Source organism: Platalea leucorodia (genome assembly GCF_965183815.1).
Source record: "Platalea leucorodia genome assembly, chromosome: 5".
NCBI classification, from domain to species: Eukaryota; Metazoa; Chordata; class Aves; order Pelecaniformes; family Threskiornithidae; genus Platalea; species Platalea leucorodia.
In genome coordinates this window covers 53,226,710-53,253,834 of record NC_138827.1, presented here as the reverse complement: position 1 = coordinate 53,253,834, position 27,125 = coordinate 53,226,710, and the positions used below count along the sequence as shown (strand labels likewise).

The window sequence follows — 27,125 nt, the reverse complement described above, 5'->3', positions numbered from 1 at the left end:
CAAAGAATCAGCAGGTGATGGGTGCTCAGCTTCCAGGCTCTCAAAGGCAGCACCTTTCTCCCCCAACTCCTCTCCAGGAGGTCCGGGAGAAGCTGTTACACAGGAAGACCAGGGGAAAAGCAAATCAGCACGGGCTTTGCCAAATAACCTGCCACAGCTATTTATGACCGGGCCCTAAAATAAAGCAACACAAGCACTAGACGAATGTGTCTGCCCAGCAACTTACTTCTCTCACTGTACGTCCCGCGGATCTTGATGGAAGTCAAGTTGTGGAGAAGCTTCTGGAAGTCAAATGCTGTAAGAGCAGGCCTCCATGGGTAATCTGCAGCCTCGTGAAGCCTATGGAGAAGAGCCATGCATCATCAGCAAAGCTTTCAGATGCTAACAGCTGTGCCCTTTTAAAGCACCCTTTCCAACAGTGGTATGCTATTGCAACATCCTTCGCAGAGGCTTATGCAATGCTGCTAGACAGCGGGCTTCAAATTAACCTGATAAGACCGCTCTTCCGAGCTAAAATTAATGCTGTTTATTTTCTCAAGAGCTGAGAGGCCAGGGGCACCGCAGGCTAGGTCCCAGCTGCTCCCACCACACCTGCAGAGTCCTCTCACCTGAAGGTGTAGATGAGTGCATTCTCACTGGGGTAGGGGTTGCCCTGTGCAATGAGCGGCACTGACACTCTCAGCCCAGCCCCTTCCAGCACCAGGTCCTCTGCTGAGAGGCGCGTGTCCCGTCTGTCCACACGGAAGGAGAAGGTCAGGTTTTGCCCATAACTCAAAACCTGGTTGCCCAAGAACTTGCCTGAAAAGGGAAGAAATTGTTACAATTAGGGGACAGAACAGAAAGGGCACACGTAGCACAGAAAGTGTTGGTTCTTGAATGACCTACGTGGTGCAACAAAATACATGGGGAAGTAGCTGTCCGAGATAACAGAGATATCCTGGGTCTCCGCACTCCACTGGAGTGAGACTTCTGAGCCATCACGCTGCTCAGCGCGCCACTCATCCTCTCCTGAAAAATCAAATGGGCAAGAATTAACACCCTTGGAAGACGTAGCTTTGCACATACTTCTCGTGTCATACTGCACACTGCTCATATGTAACTTATCTGTAGTCTGTACACTGGCACTAACAGACTTTAGAAAGTAGTTGTGCAGAAGAATGTAGACAGCAAACATCATCTTTCCAGTTCAAGCCCCTGACTCGAGTGCTGACTTGAACCCTCTGAACTTTGAACCCTATGACAACTACTTGTTCAAAATCATCTTTTCTAAAGAGCTTAAGCAGGGATGAGAAAACCTGCAGTCCCCTACGACTTAATGCAACTTTCAGCCTTCATACGAACTATTCTCCAGTGGAATTTTAATTAAAAAGATATTCTTTTCAGACTATGCAGCATGAAAACATGCATACACACAGGAAACTGACTATACAAAAAAAGATCTCTCCTGAGCTTACAGACCCATCAGAAACACAATTGTGTTTTATTCAGAGCCACATAAACCCCAAAACTAAAGTGATTATAATCCTCTCAATCAGGAATTCCTGATTTGGTTCTAAAATTAAGAAAACACCCCCTTGCCAGCACCTCTCTCAAGCTACAAAAGCTTTACATTTACTATTCCTGTTTGCACCTGCACTGGGTGCCCGAGGCCAGAGCTGTGAATTCATTCCTCCCTAGCTGAACAAACAAGCTGCTGACTGGGAAGCTCGCAGTAACTCAGCACTTCCAAAAGAGGGGTCCTGGAGCTGCCTGCCCAAGGTTTGTGATCTTGCACGGGGAGGAAGGAGCAGGGTTTGGTTTGGTTTTTTGTTTTTGTTTTTTGTTTTTTTTTTTTTTAATCGCTTCTGACTTGAGTATACAGGCCAACCCGAGATACAAAGGCAGGCTCAATTTTACCAAACTGGAAGCTGGAGGTGATGCTGTAGATGCTGTAGCCGATGGCATTGGTGCAGACTGAAGAGTGTCCAAAACAGAAGCAGGGGGTACAGCCCCTTGGATTGGAGGAATCCAGATGGAAAAATCCAGGTTTGCATCTGAAGATGTGAAGGAAAGAGAATTAATTTCCCTGATCCTTACCTCAGGCTATTGCTCAAATGTTTCTCATTCTTGAAACAAAGCCACAGGAAGAGAAACTCACCTCTCACAGTGGAAGCCTTCAACGTTGTCCTTGCATGTACATCGTCCTGTCTCGACATTGCATTCCCCTGTGCTGCCAGCCGCATTGCAAGAACAAGGCCTGAAAGAGCCAGGAGAGAGGATAACTCATTAAAGGCCACACAGAGAAAGCTTTAAAAAGGCACCTAGTTTTTCTTTTAGAGAGCAGCAGTACCCCTTACCTGCACCCAGCTTCAGAGAGGGAGTGGAAACCTGGCTGGCACCGGTCACACTTCTCACCCATCACGCCCGGTTTGCAGCTGCACTGGCCGTAGCTGTCGCACTGCGTGCTGAGGGAGCCTGCAGGGACAGAAAGGACAGGCATCTCAGCAGACCCGCCCAGCTCTATTAGCCTGCAATTTTTTAAAACTTTACAAAATGGGCAAGAAATATGGGAAAAGAAAGTGGGAAGCATAGCTTCAAGCTGATGAGTAACAGCTTACCTAAAGACTGCCCCTAGTTCACAGGGATTTTTCCCCTAGCAGCTCTAGAGAGATAAATCGCTACCTAGTCTTCCAAACTATATTCAGCTTTAAGTATTCCTACCAACCAACCTTTTTATATATAATTTTAACTTCAGATTGCATTCTCATCCTTATTCCTATTTCATCCTCAATGTTACCTTTGCATGCCTCTAATTCCATGCCTGTTTTACCCTGCAATGCACCATTTCCGAGATTTTATTCACTGAATCCCTTGTGTTCTCCCTAATCACCATCTCCGCTTTGCCAGGGGATATCCTGACCTCTCCCTTTCATGCTCTGATTTCCTCCCTTGATTCCCAAGTTGGATTTAAAGACTAAACCACCTCCTCAGAGTGAGGCTGTGTGTGCCACTATTAACCCCAACAAACTCTTCAGCAAAGCTCTCATTTTTGGCAGGATGTCTTCCTCAATACTGCTCTGTTCAAGCAGACTTGAAGAAAAAGCAGCAGCAGTTCCTTTAATCCACAGCTGACAAAATGCTTTCTCCCAAGCACCAGTGTAGCTAGCAGCCTAGGAGTTATCAGCATTGTAAGAGTTAACTACCAGGAGAAAAATATTTTAATATACAGAAATAGTTGCTTCTTTCCACTTCAATCCACACCAGAAGATTATAGCAAAGTGAAGAGTTACAAGATGATTAGGCTGGACAGGACAGAAGAACTCACAAAACCTTTACCATATAAAGCCAAAGTTCAAATCCCCTTTGCAGTCCCACTTATGATTATTTAGGAAAAAACAGTACTTGGACAAAAAAATATCCATCTAAACCAATCCAGGGCTTCAAGTAAACTCTGGGTGCCAGTGTGCCACGGGATACAAGCTGATGTCCAAGATATAAAGCCCTTTGAAATTTGTCCTTAAAGACCTGAGAAGTCACCTCCCTGCCTCTTCTCAACCATCTCAGCTGATACCAGCCTTCACCCCTGTTAAAATAAGGTCCGACACGAGGACCTGGGAGAGCAGACAGAGGAAGAAAGAGGCCTTTCTTGGTCAAAAATTTGACAACTGTACAACTCTCTGACCAAATTAGATAGGAGACATACCCTGGCAGACTTCTCGCTGGCTGCTTTTAGGGCATGCTGCAAGCAATTACTTATTCCAGCTACTCTATTTTGGAACCTCACATCATATCTTACTATCTGTTACCCTTTTGTCTCCTTCCCCCTTATTTGCTGTGGGCTGGTGTAGTTCTGGGATCACTCCATATGGGTCAAGTGGTTCCCTTGACGATAAAAGATTTGATCTCCTGCCAGAATTTTTTGCATTTGTTTTTTTTTTTTTTTTGGTTTTGTTGTGTTGGTGTGGGGTTTTTTTGGGTTTTTTTTTTTTGTTGTTGTTGTTGTTTGTGGTTTGTTTTTTTTTAAGGAGTTTAACTACATATTTTGAGTTTACTTTGTTTTTTTCTCACCACCATCCCCTTTTGTGTTTAAGGTTTCACTGGTTTGTATTTATAGTGCTTGGATACTCAGTAGGAGAAACTGATGCAGCTGAAGTTCACTACAATTCTTCAGTATGAAGAACTTCCAGAAATATCCACTCACATCATCTTGTTTATTAAGAATTTAAATGAGCTCTTTAGTACTGGGAGCGTCCAGGGTAACACATACACAGTGGCGGGGAACCAAACCCAAAAAACACTCAAACCCGAAGTAAAATCTATTTTGGAACACACTTGAAGGAGTAAATGCTGCAGAGGTGAACCAGCTGCCCCTGCCACCCCAACTAGATCCAAGGATAATTTAAACCAAAATACAACCCAAAAAACATTTCCTACAGGGGTGGGGGGAGACAGAAAAGAAAACCAAACAAAAACCCACTCTTTTTACCCTGTAGTGTGCAATTAGCTGCATAACAGAGATAAGAGCTAGCTTTTGTGCATGGAAGTTTGGCAAGCAGAAATGTTTGCTGCCACTGCTTACCGACTGGGCTGCAGCTGCAGGGCAGACATCCCTCCTCACTCCCCAGGCGATAGAAGCCGTCCCTGCACCTTTCGCAGTGGGCGCCATCGGTGTTATCCAAGCAGCCCGTGCAGTGGCCCCCGTGGCCCGTCGAGCGGTACAGCTCAGGGTCAAAGTAGCACTCCTGCGACCTCCCGTTGCAGTTGCAAGCTGCAAAGACAAGGGTACCATCAGTGAACACCACATGCGGCCATCCGACCCCGACAGTCACAAAACCTGCTACGCAAAGCTCAATATTAAGTTGTAGGGGAGCTGGAGTAGGAGCCTTTAACCATCCCGAGACCCATGCACAGAACCCCTAAGGCATCTGTGCATCAATGAGAAGAAAAAGGGGAAACCGTGTTTTTGTGGTGGTTGAACGTGGGGAGGGGGGAGCAAGACTGTAATGATGAAACAGGCTCCGAGACCACTCATCTGCATCCAGAAGAAAACCAGCATTTTCTAACCTACTCTCTTCCATGTTGGGCTGCCATTTTCAGCTGCAATGCCACCCTCCCACACAGCAACACCGATCTCAATCATGCAAACGAGCACGAGAAGGTAACAGTGAGGCTGACTCCATACTATAAGGAGAGTTTCTCCCCTGGATTACAAATTCCCTCTGTCTAGGGAGCAGGAGACCTGAGTTTCACCGGCCTGTCGAGGGAAGCCACAGGTCTTTACCAGGCAGCTGGGATTGATCAACACACACGGAGGTCAGACAAGAAGAAAGCTTTTCTGTCTGAAAAAGCTTCCCCATAAAGTAAACTACCAGGAGCTGTGGTGTGCAACACAAAACCAAGCAAAATAAATTGGCATTCCATCACAGAGATCCGCATTTGCGGTCCGGAACTGTTGCAACAGCCTCAAAACTGGATGAAATAGTCTACAAGGCACTGTAAAAACCAATAACCCAAATACAAGAGGAAGTCAGCGGATGCTAAATGAGGAGCTTTTTAAAGGGCAATTATACACCAGCATACTAAATACAGATTTTTTTTTTCTATGGGTCTCAAAGTACAAGCCTGTAGGTTTTTGCAGCACACCTCTTTCCTAAAGGTCTCTCCCATCCTTCTCCAGAAAGGAGATGCCCCTTTCTAGGGATCTACCAGAAAACTCCTAACAGGACAGGACTGGAATGACCAGCAGTCCCACAAACTGAAACACACCAGAACTGTGTTTAACACTGGCTAACTGCAACTGAGATAACTTAAAACCATGCAGGGCCAGCTTCTGGATGCCAACAGAGGCAGGGACCTAACCCCTGAGAGATTTCCCCCTCAAGCGTGGTCACACGTACGCAAGCATTCGTTGGCGCTCTCTGCTGTCGCTCTCCTCCATGGACGGTCATTGAAGAAAGGAAGACATTTTTCACAGTCGACCCCGAAGGTGTTGTGTTTGCAGTTGCAGACCAGCTTCCCAAGCTCATTCTTCACGCACTCACTCGCGTGCCCATTACATTTGCATCTGGTTAAGGAGGGACAAGGAACAGGTATTTAAACTCCAGGGATCCAGGTCACTCACAGAGCAATCACAAAAAAACAAAGCCCAGATCTGAAAATCTGAGACGAGACAAATTCAAAGGTATATGGTCACAATAAAATTGAGAACAAAACTGCTGTTGTTCAGCCTGGAGAAGAGGAGGCTCCAGGGAGACCCTATTGAGGTCTTTCAATATCTAAAGGGGGTTTACAAGAAAGATGAAGAGAGACTTTTTACCAGGGCCTGTAGTGACAGGACAAGGGACAATGATTTTAAACTGAAAGAGGGTATGTTTAGATTGGACATAAGACAGGAAAGTTTTACAATTAAGAGTGGTGAGACACTGGAACAGGTTGCCCAGAGAAGTTGTGGATGCCCCATAACTGGAAGTGTTGAAGGTCAGGCTAGATGGGGCTTTGAGCAACCTGATCTAGTGAAAAATGTCCCTGGCTGGGGCAGGGGGAAGGAATGGATGATCTTTGAAGGTCCCTTCCAACCCAAACCGTTCTATGAAACAAATAGGTTTAGCATGCTCAAGGTAGCCATTTAGAAACACAAGAATGTTAACCAACTCCTTCACAGTCTGTCACTGAAACAGAATAAGCTGAGCAGAAGAAGCAAAGATTTTGTTGGCTTTCCGTTAGTATGTTCTCCATAGCTTCTCTCTCTTGAGAGTCCAGGAAAGGGGATGCATGCTGGCCATGTACTCGTATCAGTAAGAAATTAAATAGCACAAAGGTGACTAATACAGAAGCCCGGGGACCTCCACAGACCTGTGGTGCAGCCAATGCAAATCCCCATGTTTTTTGTCACTCTTTTCACCCTCTGCCCTCCCAAATCATTTAACATTTGATCTAATCAAGGAAAAAAAATTTGATCTCTGTCTGCCCTGAAATTATAGCCACAAGAGGTTATACACAGTATTTGCAAGCTTCGTAATATTCATTCTACTGCATTTTTCGTTTAGGACAGTCAATAAAGACCAGAGCCTAATGGTACCATGTGAGTATAATCAAAATCTTTAAACCTCTCTAGTAATCCTGACCAAAAGCTTTAAATAAGTACAAAGGTTTATTGTCTACTCACCTACCACCCACAGCAAAATCAGAAATCGCATAGTAATAAGACTTGAGGACTTTTGGGTCATTGAAAACTTCATCTCCAAATGTGTTCAGACGATTGAGGGTCACTCTAATATCTGTAGCCGTCACCCATTCCTAGAGCAGACAGAAATCCCATCAGATTAAACATCAGACATCCCCCTCAAGAGCATACCAGTGCTGTGTCATGAGCCGTTGTATTTACAAAGTCATTCATCACTCAGCAAGTTCCTTCCTCATCATTTTCCCCTCTGCACCTCGGAAGCTCACACGTCCCTGCCCGAGAAGCCTTACACCGCATCCTCTCGGATCGAATGTATTTTCCAGACCCTGCTCCTCCCTGGGTACCCTTTCCAATGCCTCTTCGCATCTTGACAGCTCTCAGCTGCGAAGCAGTGGGTAACCTCTCCAGCAAAAAGTGCAGTGCAGGCAATTATGCTACCTTGCTAATTGTACGTATCTATCTGACTGCAGGTTTTCCTGCAAAGTTATACAGCACCAATGGGAAAAGCTTTAGGGTGCACTTGTCTGCAGACATATCCCACCAAACAAAAAGACACAGACAGATGAATGAGGCTGGGGGAGGCTGAGGAAGAAAAACAGACAGGCAGATCTGACTTACAACACAAGAGCTTTTCATAATATTTACACAGCATCTTCAACACACTACCCTACCCTCCTCCAGCAACAGCCAGCAAATGTAGTCTGTCCCCAAATTTCACATCACCTTCAGACAGTGACTGTCATTAGTACCTTCTTGTTTTTATTACAGCTTTTGCAATGCCATTTTCCTTCCGACACCAGAGAAACAAGAAAAACATCCTTGTATGTACAACTGCACTGCAGCTGCATTGCTGCTTAGCCAGTACAATAAGAAGATTTGCTGAATTACAAACACTGGCATAAACACATGGAAATGCTGAACCCAAAAAGACACTTACTTCAGTTCTGAAAAGCAATACCATAGGTTTGTACATATTTTAGGAAACTGGCGGTCAGGTCTCTATTCCTTACATAGAGGAGTTCATCAGAAAATTATATGCTGTATCGCTAACTTGAAATCTCTCCCTTCCCCTTAACGATTAGACCCTGTTCTCTCCAAGGACTAGCTACACCAACAAGGCGGCCAAACTGGTTCTTTTCCATTTCAGGAGTTTCTCCTTTCCCATTAATCTTTATTTTTGTTTGCAGAAGCGAGCGCCACCAGATTCTGCTTTCCTGCCCACTGGCTGGGGATCACGTCTCAGTCTGCTCCTGCTGTTTGAAGAGGAAAGGGAAGAAGTGGCAATCACAGCTCCGAAAGGAAGGAGACGAGCCCCAATGGGGCAAACCCCACAGCTTTAGCTCCTTGTTGCAATATAAGCTGGAGAAGTCATCAAGCAGCATACAGAAAATGGTAAGTAAACTGGACAGATTGGTGTTCCCAGTATGCTCCTGACCACTGCCCAACCAGTGTTGTGAATGGTAGCAACAACAAAAAAAAAAAAAACCAAAACCTTGACCAAACCCCCTCCCCAAGCTGCTTGTAAGAGAAACTAAATACTGTGGATAAAATCAAGCTCCCTCACCCCAACACACATGTAAAAGAAGAGGTTAGGGCTTCCAATAACCCTTTATTTGTTTAGAAGAATCTCACATTTCTTAAATTTTTGTGTTCAAAATATAAATGCAGATGCCTCAAAGATTCATTTGACTTAGGCTTTACCTTCCTCTGCCCTTATGTCTGAAACAACAGCAAAATCCCCACACCTGCTTTCTAAGCAGGCAGAGATTTCCATCCATCCTAAAAAGACTTCCATGATGCCTAATGACACATCATCCTTAATGCTACCAATTCTGCTTTTTCTACCACAAACTTACTAAAAATAGTCAAGAGTTCAACTCTTCCTTCAAAAGCATCTCTTTAGATTGGCCATGCCAACTTAGCTGTGCAGGGGCCTTTCAGCATGAGTAAGGGCTGTAGTGCAGCCCCCAGTCGGCACAAAGCCACCATCCACAACAACTAAACAGACTCAACTCAGACCACCCAATTGACTTAGTCCTGTTCACATACCTGTAGCACAGGGCTGTTGTCAAAGTTATAGGCACTGGGACGCCCCTCCAGTGTTGAAAACGCCACGTTGCCCCCAGTGAGAGGGGAGATGTCACTGAACTCGTCCGTGCAGAGTGCCTGCTGCTCATCCTCTCCAGTCCGAATAAAGCCCCGATTGACTTTGTGATACGTGCTCTCACAGGAGCCACTGTAATACTGGTAGGGCACCCACGGGCCATCTTCCCTGGTGCGTTTGTAGATCGCAAAGCTCTCCGGCCGACTGGTGTGAAACTTCAGACGCACATACGTGATGTCAAAGGCCTTTCCTGTGGATGAGAGAAGAAAGACATGAGAAAGACTCAACTTAAAACAAAAAGAATGGGAAGAGCTGCACTGCAGTTCTCTCTTAAGAAGAAACATCTCCTCTAGTACCATCCAGAAGGATGAGCAATGTCCAGTAGCACCAGAAGTACCTCCTCCAGTCCTAGGTACTGCATCTCCCAGCAAAGACAAGGTGAAGGAACCGAAGGCAGAAGTCGAGGGCAGGCTGAGTAGATATACAAACAGACCTACAAATTTATGTGCAACCAAACACACATCTCACAAGCTGCAATTTTCTCCTGCAGACATCACCAACAGTGTCCTTACCCCAACAGATGATATATTACATCAGAGCCACAAACACACTGTGTGTCTCTAAGCCCAGGTCCAAGTTAACCATGTCATTTGATAATACTTCTTCTAAATACATGTATGGGAGAAACAGTATTAACCAGAGAGGTAAGGGTCACACTGTAGAGCCTGTTTTGTACCTCTACTTCCTCCCTAAATAGACAATATCCCAAACTCTTTCTACTACTCATGAAGCCTTTCCTTCAGCAGTGAACTACCGAGTACACCCTCTTCTACTCATTCCCTGGGAAAGATAAAACAAGGTTTAAGTTTCCCAGACCATATGATTAAAGTTGCCAAGACACTTTGCACATCAGTGTGCAATGATTTACAAGCTAGCCATGTTCTCCCTCTTGTAAGAGGATAAATGTAAACCCACCTCCCTGCCCTCTACTCATGTCCTAACAGGTCTGTGGCAATCAGCAGATCATCCTCCTTCATGGATTCTTCTCCAATGACTTGAGCATCTACCCCCGTGCACGTAAACCAACCGCCCAGGGGATTCACACCCCCGACAAAACCCATTAGTGGAAAAGGGCCGCAGCACGCTTCAGCCACCTTCCTGCGCCGCCCCCGCCAGCCGAGGGGCACGTTGCCAGGAGGAGGCGTACAGCTGCGTGCCAGCTGTTCTTGCTCCACTTCGGCGAGCACCCTGGTGCACATACAGAACTTGCTAAAACAACGTGAGGTTTGTCTGGAACAAAACCTCAGGCGTTTAGTCCCTGCCATACTGTTTTACGCTCCCACCACCTCCAAGGAAAACACTGCTCTAAGCAGAGGCTGCAGCCATCACTGGTCCCTTCATTGAACAAAACAAAACAAAACAAGCTACTAGAAGAGTTTCAAGTGATTGAGAAACAGGTTTTCTCCGCCTGTAGAAGTCATGCGGATTTAATCTCAACTTGTGAAATTAATTAACTCCACTGTGTTAAATTTTAACACAAGGCTTTGCACCTGCTGAAGAGTGGCTCACTTCACAAGTTAGAGCAGACCAGGCGGCACCAGGCAACAAGAACAGTGTGCCTCTCAAAGCACACATGCAAAACCTGATTGCAAAATCAGGTCATGAACCACAGTTCTCACTCGCAGGCCACCCACCAGTTACACCTGCGTTAGGCACATCATGCCCAGAGCCCAGACGGCACAAGGGAGGAACCTCTGTCCTTTCTGGCTGCTGGAAGCACCAAAGTAGCAGGAGAAGCATGGCAAAGGGTCGAGAAATCAACATACGAGAAAAAAACTGAAGTAAAAATTAAGACATGCAGCACTAGGAAAAAAAACTTACACCTGCATGTCCCAAGGATAAAAGACGACTAATCTTGTGTTTAAAGCCAAAGAAATCTGCTGATACCTTACCCTACCAAAAAGTACTATCTGCGTGACATGCAAGACAGCTGGGGCATTGTACAGATACAACCCTCCCAATACTTCCCACAAAATACCCTTTACTGTTACATCATGTGTGAGGTTACAGATGACCTAAGCACAGGACTGGAAGCCAGACACTCACAGTCTGCAGCTCTTACTCAATACTAGGTCACTTTTGGTTTGGGGTCAAGTTATTTAACAAGATCTTCTTACACACAGAACACAGGTGAGAAGGAATCACACCATTAATGCCAAACTGCTTCCACAAGGGCTAGAAATTCCGAAGGATCAACACTTAACATTGTAATGCAGCTTAGGCTTACCCTCTCCTTGCTGCCCAACACAAGAGATGATTAATCCTGTTTCCATTTATTTGGAAGTATTTTTCATATGAATCTCAATGCAAGAAGCAGCCATCAGGTATACAAATCAGTCTCTTCCAGGTTTCCCATTTCTCCTGATATGTGGTGTCTTCTCAAGAAGAGAGCTCCTCACTGAAGGCAAAGCATGCTTCAGAAGTGAAGAGCGTGCACACACAGAAACTCAAGGTGAGCACACCAGACACAAGCCAATAGGCCGGACATGCACAAATAGCTTTTCCAGGCCCATGGTAAACAAACGCAGGATATACTCCCCATCTTTTCCAGATAAAGGCAAGGAGTCCCAGAAGCAAATGTCTCCTCGCTCTTCTGCAGGAAGACCCTAGTATATGTGTTGACCTGCAAATCGCCAGTCCAAGAACTTCACCAACACCTTGGATGAACAGCAACTAAAACCACACCTACTATCATGGTTTTATCACTAATAAAACTGTCATCATCAGCTTCATGAGGAAGTTTTCTTTGAGCTCACACGCTGAAGTAAAACAAAATATGAGGCTGAAAGTCACTGCCCTGGTGAGATTTCTTTGGGTAATTTTCATCACCAGTGAAAACAGTAAAGACATCAGGCAAGAGCCACCATTCCATGAGTCAAGAGGGAAAAAAAGTCAGAGCCAAGAGCATGAAGATCATTCAATTAAATTGTGTCAACTGAATTGTCAAGAATACCCTGCTACTTTGACGTGGGTCAGTTTTCTTCTACTAGTACTGCATTCCTCTAGCGTGAAGGAAAAACCCTGTGCTCAGGCTTCATCAAGATGACTTCAGGGAGGAAAGGCTTTGAAAGAATCCTGGGAATGAAGAGGGGGCCAGGCGTGTGCTCTGACTCCACACACAGACACACAGACACAGACACACACACACACACACACACACCCCCCCGCTTTCTGCTCTAGCAGAAAGGCCAGGTCACAGCCCACACGTCCCCAGAAAAACCTATTTTTCCTCTCCACTGTAACTGGATTACAGTCCCTGTTCCCCAACAAGGTCTCCCACAGCTCCTTGCAAAAATTCCAGCTCAGCTAAAGGCACAACACGTGCAAACTGCACTCTGGGCAGCGCGAAAGCATTTTCCATAGAAATCCCTTGTGCTAAAATGGAAAGGACCCTCCCTTTTTCATCTTCAGTTTTACACCACAGGCCAAAGAAAACACATTCAAAACCCTCCCAACCAAGCAACCCAGGTGAAAAGACATTTATTTCAGCTGGCAGCATAACTATTTGAGAAATCCTGTTAATGGCATTAAACAGGAATGCAGTTAATGCACACAGAGCGGCTGTGCGCTAGCGCAGTATCAGCTTGCCGTGGGTAAATACTGCTGGAACAATAGAGTTTACCCAAGACCAGCTGACACAGTGTTGAAATGCGTTTCCTCCATGTTCATACTGAATGTAAAAGCTGTGCTCTGCAGCCTGGCAGCTAGCAGGGCTCTTCAAGGTTGCAGAGCCTATCTAGCAAAGATAAGTCACCTAGATTGCTTTCAAGTCTTGGAGGGCTAAATAAATATATACTGCTATTACACAGAGAAATGGCAACAGCAATAACCAGGTGAAAGGCAGTTTTAAATGTTTCATTTGGAAGACAGAGAGTCTCCTGTTCCTAGAAGCTGGTAATTATTTTGATCTCAGTTTGGCTTAGAAGTGTCCGATAGTGTCAAGTATCAGGTAATATTTCCCTCTGTGTACTGAGAAGTGGCAGATCTATTTTGCAGGAAGAACTCCAGATGTTTGTTATAAAAATTTGTTAGTAGAAAGACGACTAATTAGCAACCAGTGCAATCTGACATGCCTTTAATGCATCCAAGGCTCAAAATCACGAGCCCCACATTTTAAAACTGCATCTTTTCTGAGGCATGAAGCTGTTCAACAGCAAGAGACAAGATGACAAAATAACCAGCCCCTTTTGATCGTTCAGGCTGATGTAGAAAACCCTGTAATAACATTCTCTAAAGTAAGCGAGCACACATATAATCCTTCAAGACAGTATTGCAATTACAGATTCAAACAAGCGAGCAAGTCTGAGTGCCTGCAGAGGCGGCAGCAGTGGCATTGGAAACGTTCATCGTTATTTGATGCAGGGGATGCTTCCCCCAACAACCTGCTCACGTTGTCACGCTGGCCACAGCTGCCAGACGTCATCGGCAACCAAAGCCCCTCCTCAGCAGGGTTATCACCCAATTCTGTATCCCAGGGTCCACCAGGAAATGCACCATGCTGAAAACCGTGAAGATAGACTGGAAAAATGTAAGCAAATGCTATTTAGATTTTTAGAAACTCCTCCCTTTCCCCTCCAAGTTAGGAATTCGTCCCTACACACAAAAGGCCTCCTTGTATTCAGACCCCTTAGAACGGATGGATAATTTACATCAGGAAAACGTCCCGCCAGCTGGCACGCCACTACAAGTACTGAATTGTGAGCAGATGCCTGGATGAGATAAGCCCAGACGACACTAGTCTCCTTCATTATCGGTCCACCCGCATCCCCTGCATGTGAGAAGAAACCATGCTACCTCTTCTGCACTCTCTACAATCCCTTGGTGCATCCTCCTGGCAGTGCGTTTTAAAATACAGCCCCTGAGTTTTACTGCCCAGGAAAAAAAAATCCACCTGAGAAGACTGTAGTACTGGGCAAAGAACCAAGCCTTTGCAGATTTGTTTTCAGCAAAATTCACTGAGCAGTAATGAAATAGTTAAACTTTGCTTTGTTTCTCTTTTGGTTGGCTCCTGTTTCAAGGCAGCTTTTTCACACAGGTACCTGCTGACAACTTATTTCTAAGTAAAGGTTAAAAGAATTGAAAACAAAACAGTAAAAAATACCAGCATATTTATTACTTTTGTTACTGGATTTCATTTCCATTTTGCGGTGACAAGACAGAGAGCAAGCAACTACCACTGGCATTTCTTTTTGCTCTTATCTGACCTGTTTCCCCATCATTCCCAGGAAGAAAGGCCAGCTTTCCCAGTTTACTAGACTGGAACATGCCCCAGGCCATTTGCCCATCTTCTCCTCTACTCCTGTCTCAACTCTGTTCTTGAACCTTCAACTCTCCCCACCACCAAGCACAATGCTGGACCAGCTATAAGCAGACAGACTTACTCTGCTGCTTCAAGACATAAGTGCTCATCTGCTCCTCTCTGACAAATAAAGAGCTACCAGCCATACCAGGAGGCAGCATCTTCCACTCTTACGCTACCATGACATGCAAAGGGTAGCAGAGATACAGGAACCTCACATGAGCAGTGAATCGCAAGGGATGGAAATACTGATGTCAATAGACAGAGGCCAGCAAGTTCGCAGGATCTTGTTCAAGACTGATCACTGCTTCTTGAGTCAACCAACCACTCCAAGTTCTCAGCTACTGCAGTATTTTGTTCAGCCTCCCATGCTAGAAGCCCTCCTGGAGGCTTCCTTCCCAGAGCACAGGGGCTACGGATGAGAGGGAAATATTTAAGAAGACTGAGTTATCCCATCCCATGGAATGGGACAGGATTTTCCAGCATGCAGATGGGCAACAAGACCAGGACAGTGTTTATAAGGAAGGGAGTAGAGTGAGAAACATCCTGAGCGACTTGCTCTTTTGGAATAAAAGTGTTTTATTAAACAACAACAGTCCCGACACCTGCAAAACACGTAAGCGGTAAGTTATGTCGCTTGCATCACATGTGCATGAAAAAGCCAAGCTTATGACAGAAAGCAAGAAGTTGTTATAGTTCTAGAGCAAATGTCCATTACAACTACACCCTAGCTTTTCTGGGAAAATTTGTGGAGGAGGAGGAGGAAGATGAGAGCACTGGTATTGCACAAGCAAATGGAACATCCAGGGTCTGAAAAAAGAAAATGCAGGATTTTCTTTTTCTGATGATCTTCACTGGGGAAATAACTCCACACAAGAGCACAGATGACAGCTCTCAAATGCTGAGCGGTGGCCCTTATGGGAACACAAACTGGTAATAATAAACCTTAGGTTTATTTGCTTGTCCTCACCTGAAGAGTCTAGAGATTCAGGCACGTACATCATGAACAAGAAACGTCTGCTGGATTTTAACGCAATCTCATCATAAACCACGCTCCACCAAACCAAAGATTTTGGCATGCAGAGCTCCACCAGAGACGGGCGCCTGGATTTTAAGAAAGCTTGACGGAGATATAAACACGGGTTGCTTTCTCTGGGCTCCTGTACTAAGACAGGGATGGAGAAAGGAAACGCGTTTGGGACACTGGGGGAATGAGCGCAGCCTTGAGCGCGCTGGAACGAAGGCGAACTCCCACCACCCCATTAGATCATGCATTCTTCCAGCACTCCTGAACAAAGGCACCATTGACTTGTGCGCGTGGGCGGCTCCGGACAGCAAAAGGCTGCCCAGTAAATTATTGCATGATAATCCAACATTGATAAGTCATCGAGACTGCTTGTTCTAGTCATGTTTCCAAAGCGGGGAGCAGGGGAAACTTATTTTCCCCTTCATGGGCTGAAGGCAGCTTCGTAAGAAATCCATTTCTTCATTTGATCACTCCCAAGTCAGTGTAAAAGTCAGAAAACGTTTTGTCTAATAATTCAGTACAGCTTGCTGCCTTATTTGTACAGCTTTGATGCAGAGATGTTAAGTCCGTTTCCCAAAACGGCCAGCTGTGTTTATTCACTAGGGACTGGAAAGATCCCGTGTCCAACACAAAGTCCTATCTGCACCGGAAGCCTCAAAGTCCTTTTTCAGCACAAACGATAAAAGCTCGTTTTAAAAAGGCACTTTACACTTGGCAAGCACAGCCAGATCACAGATGATCAAGGATGCCATGGGCCATTTGGGGAGGGCTCCATTTCATTCACACATCCGGATTGCAAAGCTACCTCCTGCCACCACTGTCAGCACCAAGACAAGCAGGGTCTGGGTTATGGTGGGTCGGGACCCTTGGAGCATTCATCTGCTTGTATCAAACATCCAGAAGCTGCTCTGTGACCCGTCCACAACAGGTATGGGTGGAAGACAGTCACTCCCCCAACTGAAGGAGCATGGAAAAGTGGGGGGGTTACTCCCCTTCCTCCCCCCAAAATAGGGGTTTACCGAAGGAAAAAAAAAATTTACTGAAATTCTGAAAAATTTACTTATCCAGAGAAGACCAAAAAAGCTGTCTTTTGCGTTTTATTCCCAGCAGGAGAATGCATGGCAATTACCAAGAAACCATCATTTCATCACCGATAGTCTGTAGCAACACCAATAGCAACTTCACTAATAACTGCCTTTTAAATGTGGCAATCTCCACCCATTCCAACTCACCGTGGGACTTTGGTGCCCCAGCAAGGTTATGTTTTCCCAAGAGTTGTCCTCATGTTGGAGATACAGCTACCATTCAGTAATAAACAAAGCAAGCAACCACCACCACACTCCCCCAGAAGATCAGAGCTGGTGGCAGCAGCAGGCGGGAGGAGATTCACCAAAAAGCTTTCAACTGAATTGTACAATGAGATACTTCTCATCCTTGGCAGCACGGCAAGACATCTCTTATGAACATTTCTTGAGTAAGAAAGCATCTCCAAAGGAATCACAACAAAGCAACAAATCTTACCCACCTTCAAGTCATTCTCATAGCATTCAACTTAAATTGACAAAACAAAGACCAAATCACATTACATTTTAATTTCCCCTCAGATATGTTAATTTGACAGTAGGAGGTGTAGGAGGGAATATTCCTGATGTTCAGCTCCAACTGTATCTTTTCAGAGGTGAAGATGTGGGGATGGAAGAATGACTAGAAAAAAAGACTAAAAATTACTTTCAAACTCCAAAGCAAAAGTTTAAATAGCTAAACAAAAATGAAATTGTAGCTTCTTTAAATACGATATTTGGCCAACTGGCAAACACATGACTTGTAATAAGAAAATAAGTTTATTGGATTGTAGTGCAGTATCTTCCGAACAAATTTAAATATCAGACAATCTGGTGAGAATTGCAAAACCATTTATTTAAAGGACAACTAGATTTTACTGACTGGTGACCAAGAAAAAAAAAGTCCAAATAAAAAGCATTTTGCAAATGGGATAGTTAGTGCAGGAATGTTAACAGGCTTTCCTGAGGTCTGTTTTCCTTCTGCATGCCCTCCCAGGAGCCTCTCCCTCTAGCAGCTGGATGCCCTTCCCTTGCACACTTTCAACTAGCACACCTAAAGTCAAAGCATATGCAACGCTTTAGTTTAAGAAATTCAGCAAACCCAAATGACCAGAGTGGAAAATGTCCTAGCCAAAGGCAGCATGAAAGTTATTTTGGATGGTGTCTGCATGTTCGGGTGAGACGCAAGACGCTCCTCGCTCCAGTGCCAGCACTGCTGGAGGGGAGGTACACCAGCTCCCACCAGAGCGCTGCCTCTCGACCCAGTTCAACAGCTCCGCCGCTCATGAGAATTAGCTGCTAGCTTCTATTAAATAATATTTTGAAGCTTTTTCCCCTGCCTGTTGAAAGGCGGTGCTTTCCCCACTTGCCCCCTCGTCCTCCACATGTGCTCATAGCCCACAACAGCTCTAATGCCTGGTTTTGCTCCTATCTGAATTAGATATCAAAACCACACAGCTCGCATTGCACCTAATTAAGAACAAATTAAGTGATATATATGAGTGCTCTGAGCAGCAGCAAGTTCAGCAGCTCTGGGAGCAAGACGACCTTCCAGACTAGCTCCCACACTGCTGGCTGTACAGCCGTGGAGAGGCCAAAAATGTTCCATACCCAAAACACTGAATTCTCTGGAATTTTGATGGTTTAATCTCCCTCCTGCCCCTGCCCTTCCACCTCCCACTCACCAGCCACAGATTTTTTTCAGACACAGGCCATAATTAATACCGCAGCTATTTAGAAATAATACTGCTGCTATTAGCATCCATCACCTGGCCCTGATGCAGACAAGACAGCTTTCTTTTCTCGAGTATTTAAGGATTTTTGCATTCTTCAATAAACATTTAAGAAAACTAACTTTTAACACGTTTGAATTGTGCCGTTTAATGTTGCACAGAGTTTGCATGCCTCCTGCCTCCCCATCTCCCACTAAGAAATCTCCCCCTCCTCCCGACCGACTCCTGCTGTGGATTTTTAAGTAGCAGCTTACATGCCTTCATGCTATCTTTTAATGCATTTTCAGTCAGTTATAGGCTTATGCACAAGCTACCATTATTTATGAAACACAAATTACAGCAATATCCATACGGACCATTTTCAACCACCCACCCACACAACAGTTTTACTTTCTCAGCCGATTAAGCCAGGAAAGGAATTGGGATAAACAGACCCGACAAAACCATTGCTGGAGTGAGGCCATTTCCAAAACAAAGCTTGCCACTGAGTTATGTTTCAAATATGTTTTGGAAAGTCAGAAGCAAAGCTCTTCCAAATTTTTCTTGAAGCAGAGAGGGAATTGCACTCCAGTTCTCAACTCACAAGTAACAGCCAGCATGTGCCTTCAACTCTGCCTCTGGAGGATAAACTGCACAAACTGCAAACGCTCATGGAAGTTGCAACGGTGTATTAAACACACAATCACGCAAGTTCATGTTCATCTACACATTCTGTCTGGAGACACATGAAGGACAAGGAACTACTAAATGCAGTGACTATTTCTAAGGAAAGAGTTTAGCAGAAAACCACACGTACTCAAGAAGGTAGCATGGCTTAGCATGACTAGCCTCCCACAGAAGCAACTCCGTAAGATTATTTTGGAATGCCATGCACAAAGAAAATTAAACTGGATGCTCTCTGCTGACCCTTCAAAGATAATACTAACTCCAGGCTTCTCAAGACTTCCAGCTGCAAAATCTGAAGCCTTTGGTTTAATTCACAGACTAGAACGGAGCCAAATCTGCTTTACATCAGGCTCCAGAACACCTCGATGTATCCACACCAAACCTAGATTTGGAAAGTTATCTGTAGATCAAAACTCCTTCCACCCAGGCTAAAGGCTGCCCATCCGGGAACAGAGAAAACTCTGAAAAAAAATAAGAAAAAAAAAAAAAGGTATTTGCACAGCCTTTCCTTACCATTTTCTATAAGAGGGAGATTTCCAGACTGGGACAGCATTACTTTGCTGCTCCTTTGTAAAGGAAGGACTTAAAAGAAGGTACCGACATAGTTGCTGAAGTGGGACCAAACACCACCTGGGATACCACTGGGACAGTATAACATCAAATGAGTTTCCTACAAAGCATGTTTTCCTGCAACAGCTGCAGCAGAAAAAAAAATTAAACGTTAAAGTGTTTAAAAGACCTTCCACAGGGACTTCTAATTTGTTGAGCTTATCTACTGATCTTGAAACACAGGCCATACAGTATGGTATAAAGCTAAATGTTAGCACCTGGTTCCCAGTGGCAGGAATGCAACTGAACCCTAATGATTCTGGGTGTGCAATTAATTCACCTTGTTAACAGTAGAGAAGCGAGGCAGTTGTGCTGTGAAGAACAGGCTGAGTCTGATGAAAAAGGAAAAAAAATTACATAAAGAAATACATTTTATTCCCAGATGGTCAGAGGTCATGGTGCTCAAGAACTCAGACCTGCATTTAAGTTAAAAAAGCGTGGATTAGGAACAGCTGCAGAAACACTTACAGAGCAAAGTCCAGACAAGGCAACAGAAAACCCACTCACTCCACAAAAAGTAGGTTCATCATCCCTGGGGCTCTTGCAGAGGACGTTTCCAGTGAGGTCACCGCAGAAGAGGAGCCTTGCGAGCAGTCTGCTAGCAAGCGTCTAAGAAACATCTTGCACATCAGAAGACAAACCTCCCCTCCCCAAGCTCCATGTTGAGAGGCAATGCTACGACTTGTTAGCTCACACCACATCCTCCCCAGTTGCACACAGGTCCCTGGGCAGCACAAGACTTCCTGAGGTAACAGCACTGCCTAAAAGAGGGTGATTGCACAGAAAATTTGTTTAATCATTTGCACTGAATGCCAAATTATTATGATATTTTCTTCAGGCATGCTACACCGCTGTGAAGCCTAAATAAACTCTATCAGAAGGTATTTTTCTCAGGAGAGACACTATTAAAAATTCATTTCCTGGTTAGTACTGCTAAGGCAGTGACATTCCTTTAAAAATGCTGATTAACTAGTTGATGAAAAAGACTTTTTTGAAGTTAGAAGATAACTCTCGTAACTCAATTAGTAACATAAACTACCACACGTTAGAACTTCAAGTAGTCCGTTGACCATGAAGTCGGGGTCAAGATATTTCTTCTTCCCTCTGCTTTCAGGGTCTTCAGTATGTGTACTGACTCTTTTGACAGTATTTTGGGGAGGAACAGGGAAGAAACAGCCACTTATACTGTAGATTATTTGCATTACTACAAAAATCTTATTTCATGTGAAAAAGCCCTTTTATGAAATATATATTCTATTTCCTTTAAAGTCAGAAAAAAAGTAATTTTTAAGGTCATTCTACACTTCCATTACCAGCATGGTAACTCAGATACTTGCTGAATTTTCTTAACACAAGAAAAAAATGCTCAAGTACACACGGTATCATTTAATTTCAGATCTCCTTATACAAGCTGATGCAAAGAAAAGCACTGCTGTAAAAAAGCTATCAGCCCCTTGTTAGATACACCAGATTTCACACAGATGCCAAGGAGAGAACCTTAAATCAATACCAACAATAGCATAATTGCTTCCAGATCATGCTGGTATAATTCTACAAGAAGTTATTTGAACTTTTATCTCAATCACTTTTGGCAAAGCTAAGGATAGCAGTAAAAAATTTAATTTTCAGCTGATTAAAAAACAGCAATGTACATTTCTTTTAACAGGTGTATAAAGAAATCCAGATCTGTGCTGCTGATTTCTGAAACAGTGATGATGGTGGGGAAGAGGTACAATCCTGGACAAGAAGTTGATAGGGCTGACAACTTAGGGGGGAGGATTTTCCTGGAATAGCTGATTTTGTTGAGGATAAGGGAGCAGCTTTCCCTATACTTCAAAGTGCAGTATTACTTTGGTAAAATACCACTAGAGTAAGCAGGGCTTACTTTGGATGAGACCCGGGAAAAGACCTTCAGGGAGTTTTAGGATGCATTCATGCTTAGCCTCCTACCTCTCACTTCAGCTGCAAGAGAGTGATTTCCTTCCTCCCAGTCTTCCTTTATCTAGACCCCCTAAGTACTGAAGGTAAGTAAATGTGAGGAGGGAAAAAAAAAAAAAAAGAAAAAACCCAACACACAAAACACCAAAGTTGGAGAGAGTGCAGTTAAAAATTTGTACACATTTAAGTAATTTTTACCCACAAAAAGATCACTACTAAAGAAATAGTCACTGCACAGATCAGATACTGCTTCATTTTCTCAAGTATTACCGAGTTGATCACCCAGCCAGGTCTGGTTACTTTTTAATTTATGTTGTAGAAAGACAGGGTAGTTGGACAGATTGGCTTTTTAAGGGCATTTCAATCTCCCAGGAACATTAAGTACACAAATTATTCACTGCTTCATTAACCAAGTGACCAGATAGTAATGGCCTTCAAATTTAAACCACATTGGGGGAGGATATGCTCATGTTAGGCAGACTTGCTGGTTGAAGAGTAATCTATTTTCCCCCAGCTCATTCTCCCACAGCTCCTGGGAAAACAAAGCCAGGCTGTTCCCAGCCTTTTCATGGACATACCAATAAGCTTTGGAAATAAGATGAACTTCAGTGGGTAAAGCTGTGAGCACGAAGATGCAGAGAAGAAAATCATTGTACTGTCCAGCTGCATTGCAATTCAGAAAAAAGCTTTTTTTGTAATCAATTCTTCTCAAGATTCAACTCCTTTCCTCCAAATACAGAGCTCTCAAATATTTCAAGGTCCCTCTGACACAAACGTTTTTACAGCTGAAAAAGGTGGATTTGCTCATGTATTTGCTAAGTGAAGTTTCCGTAAATATTTGTATCTCTATAGCAAACAAGCATGAAGCTGTGCCAAGTCTATTTGTATAGGATAGTCTCCACGTAGTGTTTAAATGAGCACTAAACTAAAAAAAAAAATAACAGTAAGTCCTGGTTATGAGATCTTTGAGCTTGTACTCCAGGCCTGGGTGGATATTCACTGCCAGCACATAGGAAAAAAAAAAAAACCACCTTACAGCTCTCCCTTTTCCCACACTACTTTTAACCCACTTTAAAAGCAACTAATTCACCCTGTTCCCGCTTCCGAGTCTAACAATGAAGGGCTACAACAGCTCCCCAGATAATCTCTCAATCCTAATACCCACCAGTAATTGCAAATCTTAGAAGTGTATTCAAACAAAACATTATTCAGAAAAAAAAAAAAAAAAAGAACCTTCAAACCTATGTAAAAGAAAATGATAAAATAGCAAAAGCTTCGTAACAAACTTGTAGGCAAAGAGTTGGTTTAATCCTTGGTCTAATCTATTTCTTTGTCTAAATGGGGGGGGAGGGGTAGGAGGGAATTAAACACCTCCTAGCTCAAGTCAAGGTATTGAAAGATTTTTCAGGGAATGCCTTTCTTTAGTGATTCTGTATGTGGGTCATCTTCAGCGGCATGGATACTACTTCATGCTTCAATTCCAACTCAAAATTAAATTCCAAGTTTGTTTTCCAAAACAAGACAGCAGCACACGCTTTACGTTTTGAAGACTTTTTTCCTCCGCTAAGCTGCATGACTATGAACATCTTCAGCATCAGCAGTATTCCCAATAACTCCTCAAATACTCAAAAAAAAGAGAGAAAAGCATTAATACTCGCACTCCATCTGAAGTCCTCTGGCACTACCATAGACTGGAGGAGAGGTGATCATCTCACACCAGTACCTGCACGGCTTTGGGGATGCTGGGTTGGGGTTTTCTTGTTACATGTAAGTGTTTACCCATATGAAAACTGCTCAGATAAACCACCACCGCTGCCCAAGACAGTCATCATTCTCCCTCTCCCAAAGGGAAAGCAATAAGAAAGGAAGAACAAATTAATAAAAATTCAGGTCTGCAGTGTGGTCTGAAGGCAGAAGCATATAGTGTCCTGCATCCAGCTGAGCGTGCAAGTCTGGGGAAGGGCTGTGCCCCACGACAAGGACTGCCAGATCTACACAAACCAGATACGCTGCATCTGCTCCCCTTCCATTGCTCAGAGTCCGGACAACCCAGGGAAGCACAAACTGTACTAATATTTTTAGTTTTCCTCCTGTTTACCCCGTAAAATTTGCAGCTGCAGTGGGAAGCCTCTCCTCCTCCTCACGGAAGCCCCACCGGGCTCACAGAACAGCACGCAGAGCAAGTCCAGATCCTCCGCCCTCACGTGTCGGACACCCACGCGGAGGAGCTCCAAATCGACGGCTAACCCCACCCCGCCGAGCCGCAGGGTCCAAAGCTTCCCACGCAAGAGTCCAGGACCCGTCGTGGCAGCGGGGGACCACATTTCACAGGCCAACTGTCAAGTGCAATCAGCGACAGATAAATCACCTGTGCTTCAAAAGAGCCTGTTCAGGGATTAAATGAAACAGATGTCAGCATGAAGAACGTGCCCCATCCCTCTCCTGCCCACGAGAAGCACCTGCTTCTTCTCTCTGCCTCTTGGTCTGGCTTGCAGGTCCTCGCCAAACATGCAGGGAGCTGCAGCCGTTTCAGGCTGTGGAGCCAGGGAAAGAAAACGGCCAGTGCAGTAGGCAAAGCATGCTCCAGGATTGCACGTTGCTGAGACCGGCGGCAGGACAGCAGAGAGAAATTTCTGTCCTTGCCCTTGATGATTAACGGCCAACTCCTTTGATGGATAAAGGTTTGAATGAGGTGGGGGAGTTGGGAGGAGTCTCCACCCCCCAAAAAACCCATAAATGGAAGATTTTTGTATTCATTTGAGCACTTAATACTTAGAATTTATTAGGGTATTATCTAACAGTAAATTAAAGCATTGTGTTTCTGGCTTAATAGTTTGAATTCTTCAGTGTTATAAAATATTTTCTCCTTTTAGTAAGTATTGAGGTTACCACCTACCCCATCCCAATTTCGGAAAAGGGTAGGGAGGGGTTTTGAGACCATATAGGTACATACTCTCTCAAAAATCAATCCAAAGAGCTTTAACTGATATTCAGCATAAAGTCAGCAGAACTTAAATGATCTACAGCAGTGGTTCATGCTGAATAAGATTACTTCGCACCAGATGCTCCTGCTAAATGCAACTAGAGCCCAGTAACCTCAGTGGTGGGGCTGCAGTGATATCCAACCTCACTATGGTATCCCCAAAACCATCCTGCAGCGGCACTGTCTACACTACAGCCAAGGATGCCGTTTCCGACGCCAACTTTTCCATCTCAAGTCTCTCCATCGCTAGAATTTTTCCTCCCCTTCTCCCCTTGAAGTTTAATCCATGCCATCAGCCCCTTCATTTCTCCAATAACTGCTGGTCGGAATTGGCGGTCAAATTTAAGAAGAGAGGTCTTGAGAGTCACTGAGTTCACACAAGGCTTGCGCAGCAGCCATAACGATAATGATTTAGTAGCCATTGGACATTCTCCTTCTCTCTTGGTTATATCTTCCATTACTAAAATGAGAGCTGAGATACAATTAATCCTACCTGCCAGTGGAGACACACCCAATAACGCATGGCTAAGTGTTTTTCCCAGAGTGAATTCAGATCTCATCAATATAACGTAATAGCTCAAACGTTTCCCTTTCATCATGCAATACTGAACACATCCATGGGGGATTTTATCTGCTGCAGTGCTGTTGAATAACCTGATCTTGCTGCAGCCTTTTGAAATTCCTCTGAAACCACCTAACCAACTTCATTAGCGCTAACTTCAGTAGCTGTGTCATCTGAAAATACAACCTCTTCACTTTTTAAAGAGATTAAAAACCAGATGCCAACAAGAGCTTCTTGAGAAATCCTATTTCTAACCTCTCATGAAAAGTGACTGCACTTGGGTTTTCCCTCCTCACCAGAAGCAAATCTTGAAATGTAAAAGCTTTCCAAGCCTGCCCCATACTCTAGCAAGTGCTCTCATAAGTTTGGGGTTTTTTCGGTTGTTGTTGGTTTGTTTTGTTTTGTTTTTAATCCCAGGAATGCACCTTAGACAACTACTTATTTTTTTTCTTTTGCTGAAAAGGAGCAAATTGAGTTTAGGAGCGGTACTGCACTGATCTGTCCTATACCCTACTCCCAGTCCAATGCAGCCATGAGCCTCTTCCCTCCCTCTCCCAGAAAACCCACCGATCACCTAAATACCCTCTTGGCTGCAGATGAGGAATACGAACAGGGTTTTTTCCTTTCATTTTAAAAGACTTTAAGACCTCTGGAACAACAGCTTCAGAGCTTGAAGCATTTATTAGTAGCTCAGTCACCTCACAGCTAAGCTCCCAGGCTAACACCTTGCCCTCGCTTTGAGGTGATACTGCTGTTTTCTCCAGACCACAGCTGTCCTGGGATGGGCACCTCCATCCAAACCCTGTTAAGCTAATTAGGAGAAAGTGAGTCCCCTCCCTTGGAAATGGTGACATTTGGCAGAATTTACCACCTGAAGCTCGGCAACAAAGAGCTGAAAATGGCTTTTGTGTCACTGGCTCTACCAAGTTCAAACCTCCAACAAGATGGTCACCAGAGTAACCCAAGCACCTGACAGCATGCCTGGCTGGGCTCCTCCCAACACTTCCAGCTTAGAGCAGCAGAGACTCACTTAACTGATAACATCAACCCTTCGTGAGTTCAACATAGCCAGCTGTAAACAAAATATCAGCAAAACCAAGGATGCTGCCCTGGAAAGAGAGACTAGCACGCGGTGAGCCCCTCCCAGGGATGTAAGAAGGCAGATGAGACCTTGACCAGGGTTCATCCCCACCCCAACACAACAGTCCATTTTGTTCCAAGCTCCAAAAAGGCAAATGAGCTTTATGCCTCCCAGCCCAGCTGGTGTGACCCTGCCCTGGGGAGCCAGGGCTGCTGTACCAGCTCAGGGCCCTGCTCTAGAAGAGGCAGACTCGAGCAAAGATAAGAAGTGACCTGCGCCTGAGCTCTTTCTCCCATTCCTCCGCCTCTGCCTGGAGGCTGGGAGCAAGTTTTGTAAACCACTGCTCCCAGACACGCAAACCAGAGCAAATCAACCATATGTTTATATGTATTTACACATTCTGTTTACAGAAGTCTCTGGAATTAATAAGATAAATAATTTCATCCGTCTGCAGGGGAGAAAATGTTGTAAATTCAGAAATAAGCACCATCTGTTCCTGCTGACTAACCCCATCCACCCTTCAAGCTCAGATGAGCTCTTTGAACCAGGCTTCAGCGATGTGCCGTGGAGAGCTGCCTTCTGCATCACCCTCACCTTCACACACACACAAAGTAGCAGCTTGTTTGGCCAATGATCCACGCACGAAACACTGGGAACGAAAGCACCATACACATCCCATCCCCAGAAGTACATGGACAAAATGGGCGCACACATGCAGCTGCCTGATTTCCAGCCTCAAATACACCACATTTTCGAGCCCAAAACGTTGCAGTCTCTGCGCAGTTCTCGCACGTACTGATGACCGTCCCTTGTCACACAGCTAGGGGGATTTCAGCTTTT

At 44.5% G+C, this 27,125-nt stretch overlaps 1 protein-coding gene across 2 annotated transcripts in view; it reads right to left on the bottom strand.

The window, feature by feature from the left end:
• LAMC1 (laminin subunit gamma 1) overlaps window positions 1-27,125 on the bottom strand; it is a 68,097-nt gene that overhangs the window by 15,881 nt on the left and 25,091 nt on the right. Inside the window, exons 1-11 of one of the 2 annotated variants that reach the window (XM_082314110.1) lie at window positions 9,623-9,716; window positions 9,212-9,553; window positions 7,145-7,275; window positions 5,877-6,043; window positions 4,559-4,747; window positions 2,337-2,454; window positions 2,138-2,236; window positions 1,897-2,033; window positions 886-1,008; window positions 609-798; window positions 227-339 (exon numbers count right to left, since the gene is read on the bottom strand). In XM_082314110.1, the coding sequence (XP_082170236.1) occupies window positions 227-339; window positions 609-798; window positions 886-1,008; window positions 1,897-2,033; window positions 2,138-2,236; window positions 2,337-2,454; window positions 4,559-4,747; window positions 5,877-6,043; window positions 7,145-7,275; window positions 9,212-9,553; window positions 9,623-9,625 (1,612 nt within the window). In that variant the 5' untranslated portion in view covers window positions 9,626-9,716. Of the gene's footprint in view, window positions 1-226; window positions 340-608; window positions 799-885; window positions 1,009-1,896; window positions 2,034-2,137; window positions 2,237-2,336; window positions 2,455-4,558; window positions 4,748-5,876; window positions 6,044-7,144; window positions 7,276-9,211; window positions 9,554-9,622; window positions 9,717-27,125 lie in introns of those variants that run through there. The other variant, XM_082314109.1, reaches the window with a different exon arrangement.